Source organism: Carcharodon carcharias, chromosome 32 (assembly GCF_017639515.1).
Source record: "Carcharodon carcharias isolate sCarCar2 chromosome 32, sCarCar2.pri, whole genome shotgun sequence".
NCBI lineage: Eukaryota > Metazoa > Chordata > Chondrichthyes > Lamniformes > Lamnidae > Carcharodon > Carcharodon carcharias.
In genome coordinates, this window is record NC_054498.1 from 4,986,503 (window position 1) to 4,999,002 (window position 12,500).

The following is a 12,500-nucleotide window of genomic DNA, read 5'->3' on the forward strand; positions in this document are numbered from 1 at the left end:
ACCCCCCCCTCGTAACCCCCAACCCCAACCCCCCATAACCCCCAACCCCACCCCCCCATAACCCCAACCCCACCCCCCCATAACCCCCAACCCCGCCCCCACCATAACCCCCAACCCCACCCCCCTCATAACCCCCAACCCCACCCCCCCTCATAACCCCAACCCCACCCCCTCATAACCCCCAACCCCACCCCCTCATAACCCCCAACCTCACCCCCCCTCATAACCCCCAACGCCACCCCCTCATAACCCCCAACCCCACCCCCTCATAACCCCCAACCCCACCCCCCTCATAACCCCCAACTCCACCCCACCATAACCCCCAACCCCACCCCCTCATAACCCCCAACCCCCACCCCCCTCATAACCCCCAACCCCACCCCCCCCATAACCCCCAACCCCACCCCCCTCATAACCCTCGACCCCACCCCCTCATAATCCCCAACCCCACCCTGTTCATAACCCCCAAGCCCACCCCCCTCATAACTTAAACTCGGTGTCTATTGGGATCATTTCTGCACCTTTCACACGTTTACTGACCCACTCCACACAAGCTGGGGCTGGTAAAGATGACCATGAAACTGTTGGTCATCTCATTCTATCCCAGGGTCAAAGTTTTTATAAAACTTAAAGCTTGGTGTCAACTATTCAGACAGCTGACAGTACATTTGAATTCTAAAAACCCATAAATATACAAAACAAGTTGACAAATTGTTTTATTTGCATAGAATTTCATAGAATCAACAGCATAGAATTAGGCATTCAGCCCATCTACTCCATTGGTGTTTAAACTCCATACAAGTCTCCTCCCATTCTATCTCCCTCATCTCAGCCTTTCAGCACATCTTTCTATTCCCTTTTCTCTCACGTTCTCATCTAGTTTCCTTTTGGAAGCATCTAAGATTTTTGCCTGAAGCACTTCCTATAAGAGTCAGTTCCACATTCTCAGAAATATCTCCTTATTTCCCTGTTGGTTTTATTGGTAACTGCCTGGTGTTTATGGCTGCTGGTTTTGGATTCTCCCATAAGTAGAAACATTCTCTCTGCATCTATCCTTTCCAACTCGTTGATCATTTTAAAGCCCATCAGGTCACCTCTTAGTCTCTAAAGAAATAAATTCCCGAACCTGTTTGATCTTTGTCTATTGCTGTAATCTCTCAGTTCTGGTAGTCTCCTTGTAAATCTTTCTTGCACTTTCTCTAGTGTTTCTACATTCCTTTTATAATATGAAGAACAGAATGGCACTCGGTACTGTGAGTGTGCCCTGACCAGGGCCCTATCTAAGTTTAATATCACTTCAATACTTTTGAATTCTGTACCTCTATAAATAAATCCCAGTGCTGTGTTCACATTTTTAATCATTTTGGTGACCTGCGATGCTGCCTTGAAAGATTTGTTCACCTGTCTCCCTTGGTCCCTTCCTTCCACCCTTCCCTGTCTTGTCTGTCAATCGCCTTCCCCACTCGCTGAGGGCAGGGCAAATATGCACAGTAAGAAACTTCAATGAACGTTGTGGGAGATCTCGCCCTGATTCCCGAAGCAAATTCCAAGAGACTGTGGGTACCCACACTCTTTCACGGCATCGGCATTGACCTCGTCTGTGTCCCATCTCTGACTGGCTCAGTGAGAGCTAATGCCCCCTTTCACTTTTAGCCATAGCCTCTCAAAGGGACTCGAGGCAGAAACACCAGAGAATTGGAGAGCAGTGGGGCACAGGGATGGGGTGGGGGGGTGGGGAGGGGGGGTTGGTGGTGGTGGTGGTTGGGCTGGGGGGAGTGGTTATGGTTGAGGCACTAGGTGCATCACTGAATGTTGCCTGTTCTTCATTCCTAGACATCCCCTCACAAACCCCTGTTCAGGGGAGCAGAGGCAGTACAAGGTGTGTGCTGTTGAGGTAAGATTGTCCAACAACATGCTGGAAAGTTCTACCAAGTGACATTCTTCATTCCAAGTCACAGATACCTTTTCTAATGATACAAGTGACACGGAGTCTTCACAATAGAAGGGTTTGGTAGTGTAGTGGTTACATTACTCGCTAGTAAACCAAAGGCTTCGATAAGTATTCCTGAGCATTAGTTCAAATCCCACCCCCTCATAACCCCCAACCCCGCCCCCTCATAACCCCCAACCCCGCCCCCCCTCATAACCCCCAACCCCGCCCCCCCTCATAATCCCCAACCCTGCCCCCCCTCATAACCCCCAACCCCGCCCCCCCCATAACCCCCAACCCCGCCTCCCTCATAACCTCCAACCCCACCTCCACTCATAACCCCCAACCCCGCCCCCCTCATAACACCCAACCCCGCCCCCCTCATAATCCCCAACCCTGCCCCCCCTCATAATCCCCAACCCCGCCCCCCTCATAACCCCCAACCCCGTCCCCCTCATAACCCCCAACCCCGTCCCCCATAACCCTCAACCCCGCCCCCATAACCCTCAACCCCGCCCCCCCTCATAACCCCCAACCCCACCCCCCTCATAACCCCCAACCCCACCTCACTCATGCAGTTTGAGGACTTGGATTCAGTTTAACATAAAACCTGGAAATAAATTGCAGGCATCAGCCATCGGAAATCCTGTTGGTTCACAAATTGACCACTCAGGGCCCTACGTGTGACCCTAGTTCCACATCAATCCAACTTCCCTCTAAAGTGGCTGCTCATTGGTATGGAAATTACACCACCTTTCCAATTAAGTCTGGGCAATAAATGCCGGCAGCCCCCGAATGGGGTATAATAACCTAACTGAGGTGTACAAAATTATGAGTGGGGTAGACAGGAAAGACCTGTTTTCCCCTAGCCAAGCGGTCAATTACCAGGGGGCACAGATTTTAGGTGATTGGTAGAAGGATTAGAGGGGACATGAGGAAAAACTTTTTCACCCAGAGGGTGGTGAGTGTCTGGAATTCGCTGCTTAAATCTGAGGTTGAGGCTGAAATGCTCGACTCTGTATGTGAAGTTCTGTAACCTGCAGGGCTATAGACCAGGGGCTGGAAAGTGGGATTAAAATGAGCGGCTCGTTTCCTTTTCATCTTTTTCTGGCTGGCACAGATGTGATGGGCTGAATGGCCTCTTTCTGCGCCGTAGCTTTTCTCTAGTTCTCTGGAGTGGGATAGTGGCCTGATGGGCTTTACTCTAGCCTGTGGACTTGTGTTTGGCCTTCAAACTCCCCCAGATGGTAACTTGTCTCTGGCCTGCTTCAGATGCTGGGCTAAGGCAATGCAGAGTAACCCCATTGAGGTTTCTAAGTGATATCGGGCTTCCTGCTGAGTTAATATGGGGGCTGTGGGATTCTCAAGCTTCGTCTCTGTCTTTCCTCAGGATTGTCTGTCGGGAGCAGTGGATTTCCGACAGCTCCAGTGTGCGGCCTACAACCACCGCCCGATCCTGCAGATGCGTGCCGCTCGCTTTGAGTGGGTCCCTTTTTACGGAGGTGAGAGTTTCCCCATGTTTGCAGCTCCCCCCACCCCTCCCACTCCTGTCCCAAAGATCCACACTCAGGTGCAGTTGTCGATGCATCAGCACCGTACCTTCTCCCCCCATCGCAACCTTCCCCCCCTCAACAACATCCACCAGTCTGGATAGTGAGCGTCAGCAGGCTGTGCGACTGTGGAAGGCCTCCTGCTGGATAATGATCAGCCACATGAACTCAGTATCACAGTGGATGAGTTTCAAAGGGATCTGGGTGTCCTAGTGCATGAATCTCAAAAGGTTAGTATACAGGTACAGCAGGTTATTAGGAAAACTAATAGAATGTTATCACTTATTATGAGGGGAATTGATTACAAAAGCAGGGAGGTTATGTGCGGGGCATTGGTGAGACTGCTTCTGGAGTATTGTGTACAGTACTGCTCTCCTTATTTAAGGAAAGATGCAGTTCAGAGAAGGTTTACTAGACCAGTACCTGGAATGGGCGGGTTATCTTACAAGGAGAGGTTGGACAGGTTAGGCTTGTACCCGCTGGAGTTTAGAAGAGTAAGAGGTGAATTGATTGAAACCTTTAAGATCCTGAGGGGACTTGACAGGGCGGATGTGGAGAGAATGTTTCCTCTTGTGGGAGAATCTAGAATGTCACTGTTTGAAAATAAGGGGTGGCTCATTTAGGACAGAGATGAGGAGAATTTTTTTTCTCTCGGAGTGTTGTGAGTCTTTGGAACTCTCTTCCTCAAAAAGGGTTGGAAGCAGAGTCTTTGAATATTTTTAAGGCAGAGCTAGATAGATTCTTGATTAACAAGGGGGTGAAAGGTTATCGGGGGCAGGCAGGAGGTTACAATCGGATCAGCCATGATCTTATTGAATGGCGGAACAGCTTTGAAGGGCTGAGTGGCCTACTCCTGCTCCTTGTATTTATGTCCATTTATTCACATAAAAGAATCCAAAGATTGCTGAACATATTGAATAAATGATTCTATATTTTATTTGAACATCTGGTAGCTAGATCTTGTGTAGAAATTAAACCTAAAGAAAGATAGGCTTGCATTTATATAGCACCTTTCACAACCTCAGGATGTCCAAAAGTGCTTTACAGCCAATAAGGTATTTTTTGAAGTGTCGTCACTGTTGTAATGCAGGAAATGTAGCAGCCAATTTGTGCACAGAAAGCTCCCACAAACAGCAATGTGATAAGGACTCGATAATCATTTGTGTGATGTTGATTATGGCTGCAGGACAATGGGACAATGCTCACCTTCGAAATATTGCCATGGGATCTTTCGCATCCACTTGAGATGACAGACAAGACCATGGTTTAACATCTCATCTGGAAGACAGAGCCTCTGACTATGCAGCAATTTCTCAGTACTGCACTGGGAGCCTTGGCCTAGATTTTGTGCTGAAGTTTCTGCAGTTTGGCTATGATTGATATGTCAGTGGCCACTTCTGGAAGATGAACAGGGTGTTCTCCTCAGTAACTCCACCAATATTCTCCTCAGTAACTCCACCAATATTCTCCTCAGTAACTCCACCAATATTCTCCTCAGTAACCCCACCAATATTCTCCTCAGTAACTCCACCAATATTCTCCTCAGTAACTCCACCAATATTCTCCTCAGTAACCCCACCAATATTCTCCTCAATAACCCCACCAACATTCTTCTCAGTAACCCCACCAACATTCTCCTCAGTAACCCCACCAATATTCCTCCTCCAACTGACATCACTAAGAGCGGATTAATGGCTACACCTCTCCAGTTGAAGTTTATGGGGTCTTAAAAACAAAAAAAACTGCAGATGCTGGAAATCCAAAACAAAAACAGAATTACCTGGAAAAACTCAGCAGGTCTGGCAGCATCGGCGGAGAAGAAAGAGTTGACGTTTCGAGTCCTCATGACCCTTCGACAGAACTTGAGTGAGTCCAAGAAAAAGTTGAAATATAAGCTGGTTTAAGGTGTGTGGTGGGGCGGTGGCGGGGGGGGTGGGGGGGCGGGGGGCGGGGGGGGGGGGTGGTTGGGGAGATAGAGAGAGAGAGAGAGAGAAGTGGAGGGGGGGGTGTGTGGTTGTAGGGACAAACAAGCAGTGATAGAAGCAGATCATCAAAAGATGTCACAAACAACAGAACAAAAGAACACATAGGTGTTAAAGTTGGTGATATTATCTAAACGAATGTGCTAATTAAGAATGGATGGTAGGGCACTCAAGGTATAGCTCTAGTGGGGCTGGGGGGAGCATAAAAGATTTTAAAATATTTAAAAATAATGGAAATAGGTGGGAAAAGAAAAATCTATATAATTTATTGGAAAAAACAAAAGGAAGGGGGAAGAAACAGAAAGGGGGTGGGGATGGAGGAGGGAGTTCAAGACCTAAAGTCAAGACCTAAACAACTTTAGGTCGTGAGCTCCCTCCCCCATCCCCACCCCCTTTCTGTTTCCCCCTTCCTTTTGTTTTTTCCAATAAATTATATAGATTTTTCTTTTCCCACCTATTTCCATTATTTTTAAATATTTTAAAATCTTTTATGCTCCCCCCAGCCCCACTAGAGCTATACCTTGAGTGCCCTACCATCCATTCTTAATTAGCACATTCGTTTAGATAATATCACCAACTTTAACACCTATGTGTTCTTTTGTTCTGTTGTTTGTGACATCTTTTGATGATCTGCTTCTATCACTGCTTGTTTGTCCCTACAACCACATCCCCCCCTCCACTTCTCTCTCTCTCTCTTTCTCTCCCCCCCCCCAACCGCCACCACACACCTTAAACCAGCTTATATTTCAACTCTTTCTTGGACTCACTCAAGTTCTGTCGAAGGGTCATGAGGACTCGAAACGTCAACTCTTTTCTTCTCCGCTGATGCTGCCAGACCTGCTGAGTTTTTCCAGGTAATTCTGTTTTTGTTTGTGGGGTATTGCTGTGCATAAAATTGGTTCCAGTGTTTTCCCAGATAACATCGACTGCAATTCAAAAACATGTAATTAAGCTAATGTGAAGCATTTTGGAATGTGATAAGCACCAACATCTCCCTTACTGGTTCTGGAATTGACAAGTATTTTATCTTTCCCTATTAATGCTGAACAGAGTCTGTAATACACTAGAACTCGTGTGTGAGAGATCCAGGTTAACACCAGGGGTCTCATCTTGTAACCACCGATCCCACACCCAGGACTTGCCCACAGAATTCGGAGATCTGTGAGTTGTGTAGTGGAAACTGCGGAGGGGCAGTGGGTGGGCAGAAATGGAGCGACGGACATCTATCAACTTCCACAGGGACCTGGGAACACTGAGTCCTTGATTCCTGCCAAGGCAAAGCAGGAAGAGAATCTCACGGCCCTAATGCCAAAGTCAAGTATTTTCATCACTGGGACTAGGAGTCAGGCAGGCAGCAGAATGAGATTAATTTCAGTGTATAAAACTCTGCTTAATAACTCATTCTCGCTCTTGCATGTCTGTGTGTATGTGTGTGTGTCTGTGTGTGCTGTCTCACTCACTGCCTGTTTCTCTGTAATTCTCTCTATTCTTGCTACATCACTTTTTGTCTGTGCCTCTTTCTGACTCTGCCTTTTTCTCTGTCCCCTTTTTTACTTTTTCTCTGTCTCTGATCACTGTGACCATTTCCCACATTCTATTTCTAGTCTTTCCCTCTATTTCTCTCTCTCTCTCTCTCTGACTCACTAGTTTATTTTCTCCTGCTCTCTGCCTCTTTGAATTCTTCTGGCTGACCATGTCTCTCCCTCGGCTTGTTTGTTTGCTCTGCCTGTATCTGTCTCCCTCTGCTTGTATCTGTCTCCCTCTGCCTGTACCAGGCTCCCTCTGCCTGTATCTGTCTCCCTCTGCCAGTATCAGTCTCCCTCTGCCTGTATCTGTCTCCCTCTGTCTGCTTCGGTCTCTTCCCCTGCCAGTTAAATCTCGCTACTGCAGTTACCTTGAGAATTATTGACTGTTTTGCTGCATTGAAGTTGCCAGTTTAGTTTGACCTTTGACTGGCTTCAGTCAGTTCCATGAAGATTCTCCCTGTGAGTGAAACGTTCTTAATGAAATATGAACCTAATATATTCTCTGTTTAAATGATGTACATCATCATCCAGCATTTTTTGTTTTTGTTGAAGTTGCATGAACTCTTTGACCTTTGACAGTGATTCGTAAATAGAAAAATGTTCACTTTGATCAAAATTACACTCAAAGGAAGGATATCGAGCTCCTCCCACACTTGGCATTGTGGCTGTTTTAAGCTATTGTTTTTATTAAGAATCAGCTTGGGGTCTCCTTTGGATTAAGCTGTCCATTCTGCTCTAACTCCTTTATCTCTACCTCACAAGATTCCCACCCCCAGTCAAACCACAGGAAATACTCCTAGTTTTCTCAATCACATCCCTGTCTCCCTGTCGGGATTCACCAGTAACGGTCTCACCTCTGTGAGTGTCAGAAGGCCGTAGGTTCCGGTCTGCCCTCCAGAGACTTGAGCACATAATCCAGGCTGACACTCCAGTGCCGCACTGAGGGAGTGCTGCACTGTCACTTTCGAATGAGGCATTAAACGATGCCTCATTCCCTCCCCCTCGACCCACCCCGGCCAGTTGGAAGGAAGAGACCTGGCGGCCACTACCTTGAAGAAGAACAGGGGGAGTTATACCCAGTGTCCAGTTGAATATTAATCCCCCAACCAACATCAGGAAAATGAGAACACAAAGGGCAGAATTTTACTCTGATCGAGCGGGTTCGTGCCTGGGTGAGACGCCGTTGGGCGAGTGTCCTGATGTCATCCCGCGCTCGGGCCATATTTCGCTCGGCGGGCGGGCACAAAAGTCAGAAGCGTGCCTGCCGACAATTAAGAGGGCCAGTTAAGCCCATTAAGGGCACGATTGTCTCCGATTTTCTGTGGCCTGGCCCACCTTACGGTCAGCGGGTGGGTGAATCGGCCAAGGCAGCCTTTGCATTTTTCATGAAACCCCATCCAAGGGCAGGGTGAGGTTTCCGTTATTAAGTGAAAGAAAAATAAGGATTGATCGCAGTCGACGGTTGGTTCCCCGGCCAATCCTGGACTCGTCGACCGCGCTCGCCCACCGACCTTAAAAAATTCTGCCCACCATCTTTAGCTCAGTTTATGGGAGCTTGCTGTGTGTAAGTTGGCTTTCACGTTTGCTACATTACAACAGTGACTTGCTAAAGAAGAACCAACTTCATTGGCGGTGAAACACTTTGGGACATCCTGAGGTTATGAAAGGGGGAAGTGGGGATTAATTGGATTGCTCTACAGGGACCTGGCAAGGAATCGATGGGCCAAGTGGCCTCCTTCTGTGCCCTAAAGATTCGAAGACTCTATGAAACGTGCTGTAAAAAGTGAGTCCTTTGTTCCCCCCCTTTTGTAAAATGTTAAGAAAAACGATTGTGAAAATTCCCTCAGCGAAACAGTTTGCTGAACAGGTTTTGTCTTAGAAACTTGTTGTGATGACTGAATCAAAACAGAAGGAGGCCCATTGTCTGACTGATGTCCACTTTGGTTTGTGTTTCTAGCCTCCAGCCCTTGTGAGCTCAGCTGTTTAGCCAAAGGGCAGAACTTTTACTACAATTTTGGTCGCGTATTGGACGGGACAAAGTGTGAGGCTGGTTCCAATGGCGTGTGCATCAATGGGCAGTGTCTGGTAAGTTAAATCGGGGATTAGAGGCTCGAGAGGAGTTGTTTAAGGGGAGGTAATGCCTCAATGGAGGCTGAGGCACAGTTTTCAGTCATGTTGCTCGTTGACTAGTTCCACGATCAGGCTCCAGCAACATAGTTTTAGTCACTTGCGTTAATGTTGGTAGAAAGCCCCTTGCATCAGAATGTCAGGTCTGGCTCAGTGAGCAGCTGTGCTGTCTTGGAGTTAAGAAAATTGGGGGTCCAAGTCCCACTCCAAAGATTTGAGCGCAACATCCAGGCTGATATCCCAGTGCGGTACCGAGGGAGTGCTGCACTGCCGGAGGTGCTGTCCCATTGGATGAGACGTTATGGTACAGGAGGTGGCCATTTGACCCATCGCAATACTAAACCCAGGCCCTTTTCTCGCGTGGATGTGAAAGATCCCATGGCACTGTTTCGAGGGAGGGCAGGGGGAGTTCTCCCCGGTGTCCGGGCCAATATTTACCCCTCGAACAACATCACAAAAACAGACCATCTGGCCGTTGTCATATTGCTGTTTGTGGGAGCTTGCTGTGCGCAAATTGGCTGCTGCAATTCCTACAAGACAACAGGTACTACACTTCAAAAAGCACCTGATTGGCTGCGAACCACTTTGAGACACCCTGAAGCCACGACGGAGCAAGCTCTTTCTTCTTTTTAATTATATTCTGGGACCTGTTCCACGTCTTTAATCTCTGTTCTATTTTTACCAAACAACTGAACCATTCCAGAACAATATTACCACAGGGACAAAAAAAAAAACAGTTTGTACAAAAGGTCAGAGCTGGGGCTCGGGACAGCCTCCATGGGAAAGCTGCTGCTTTAAAAGGGAAAATTGGGGGCCGCTCAGTGATCCGGGCAGATCCCACATCAGAAGGCAGGGCTCATCGGGGCCGGGAAGGTCAGTCACAATTCACTGAACTACTGACCATCCTCGGCCCCTCATCTTTGAGGGAGATTGTGGCTGTGTCTACCTCACAGGAGTGTCAGACATCCACCGGCAGCTGTACAAAGTGTTTTTTAAAAGATGTTCTCATGGACCATAAGACCATTAGACCTAGGAGCAGAAATTAGGCCATTTGGCCCATCGAGTCTGCTCCGCCACTCAATCATGGCTGATAAGTTTCTCAACCCCATTCTCCCGCCTTCTCCCCGTAACCTTTGACCCCCTTAACAATCAAGAACCTATCTATCTCCGTCTTAAATACACTCAATGACCTGGCCTCCACAGCCTTCTGTGGCAATGAATTCCATAGATTCACCACTCTCTGGCTGAAGAAGTTTCTCCTCATCTCTGTTCTAAAAGATCTTCCCTTTACTCTGAGGCTGTGCCCTCGGGTCCTAGTCTCTCCTACTAATGGAAACATCTTCCCCACGTCCACTCTATCCAGGCCTTCCAGTATTCTGTAAGTTTCAATCAGATCCCCCCTCATCCTTCTAAACTCCATCGAGTATAGACCCAGAGTCCTCAAACGTTCCCCATATGTTAAGCCTTTCATTCCTGGGATCATTCTCGTGAACCTCCTCTGGACCCTCTCCAGGGTCAGCACATCCTTCCTGAGATACGGGGCCCAAAATTGCTCACAATATTCTAAATGTGGTCTGACCAGGGCCTTATAAAGCCTCAAGGCCAGCACTTGTTTCCCGGCCCTAATTGCCTTTGAGAGTGGCCTTGCTGGGTAACTTCAGAGGGACAGTTAAGAGTCACGTGTAGGCTAGACCATGTGAAGATGGCAGATTTCTTTCGGAGCAGATAGATTTTTACAATAATTGATAGTCATGATTACCACTACTGAGGCTAACTTCACATTTCAGATCTAATGAATTGAGTTTAAATTCCACCAGCTGCTATGGTGGGATTTGAACCCGTTTCCCCAGGGAATTAGCCCGGACTGTGGGATTACTAGCCCAGTGACATTACCACTACACCACCATGTCCCTCCGTGGGCACTTACCTAATAAAAGGTGAACAGCAGCTTCAACTGAGAGTGTTGCTGGCTGCTTCAGCACCCCCACTCCCATTCTTCTCCCATTAGCGACTACGTCTTCACCTGCCTGGGCCCTAATCTCTGCAATTCCCCTCCCTAAACTTCTCCACCTTTCACTGCTCCTTTAAGACACCCCTTAAAACCCCACCTCCTGGACCAAGCTTTGAGTTACCTGTCCTAATGTCTCCTTATGTGTCTCAGTGTCACTTTGTGATTGGTAACGCTCCTGTGAACTGCTTTGGGAGGTTTAAGGCCCTATATGAATGCAGCTCTATGAGTGGAGCACTGTATCAAACAGGGAAGGCCCCACGATCCCAGTGACAGTCTCTTCCCCAGCATGTGTCCATCGACCCTCTGATTGTCACCGCGTCCCTCACCCTCCTCTCCACCATCACCGAGTGAGCTGTTAGCTGACTCAGCCTGACGTGGTGACGCTCCTTCCTGCATCCCCGCTCACTCTTGCTACTTGACTCCTGTGCCTTTTCAGTGCTTCCCTGTAGCTTCCTCCAGCGCTGTCTCCGCCCTGGGATAGAGCTGCCAATCACTCAGCCTCTCCTGGGACCCACTCTCCCCCTACTGAGGAGACGGGCCCCTTGGGAGAGCTGGAGCCCACGCTGGACAGAGAGAAGAGAGGAGGGGAGAGCAGCTTTTCATCCCATCGTGCTGGCTTGGATCGAAAGTCAATTCTGAGGTGAAGGGAGACTGTTGTGATTTACCAAATCTCCCCAAGTTCCCACAACTGTTAAAGCTGTCATATGAACAGGAGGAGGCCATTCAGCCCCTTGAGTCTGTTCCACTATTGAATGGGATCATGGTTAATCTGTCCCTCAGCTCCATTTACACACCTCTCCTCCATACCCTTGATACCCCCTCCCAATAAAAACTGATCAATCTCACTCTTGAAAGCTCCAAGTGCCCCCCCTCCCCACCACCCCCAGCATCTGCTGCCTTTTGAGGGGAGAAAGTTCCAGATTTCCATTCCTGACATCACTCTGAATGGCCTGGCTCTGATTTAAAGGTTCTGCCTCCTTGTTTTGATTCTCCACCACCAGAATAATCTACCCGATCAAACCCTTTGGATTTGTAAACACCTTGATTAGATCATTCTCTAATCTTTTAAACAAGAGAATACATGTCTATTTTATGCAACGTGTTTCCTAATTTAACTCTCTGATCCCACTTATCAGTCCACACTGCATCCTGTCCGAGGCTAATAGCTCTTCCTGAGGTGTGGTGCCCAGAATGGAGCCCAGTTACTGCAGGTGGCCTGTAATCAGGCCTGTAATCAGGGCTGTAATCCGGGCTGTAATCTGGGCTGTAATCTGGGCTGTAATCAGAGCTGTAATCAGGGCTGTAATCTGGGCTGTAATCCGGGCTGTAATCTGGGTTGTAATCAGGGCTGTAATCAGAGCTGTAACCCGGGCT

The 12,500-nt window shown here is 48.1% G+C and overlaps 1 protein-coding gene across 1 annotated transcript in view; it reads left to right on the forward strand.

The window, feature by feature from the left end:
* The window catches only part of adamtsl5 (ADAMTS like 5), a 45,005-nt gene that overhangs the window by 12,756 nt on the left and 19,749 nt on the right, over positions 1 to 12,500 (forward strand). Inside the window, exons 4-6 of the mRNA XM_041178555.1 lie at positions 1,834 to 1,894; positions 3,321 to 3,432; positions 8,946 to 9,073. Coding sequence (XP_041034489.1) covers positions 1,834 to 1,894; positions 3,321 to 3,432; positions 8,946 to 9,073 — 301 coding nt within the window. The remainder of the gene's footprint in view (positions 1 to 1,833; positions 1,895 to 3,320; positions 3,433 to 8,945; positions 9,074 to 12,500) is intronic.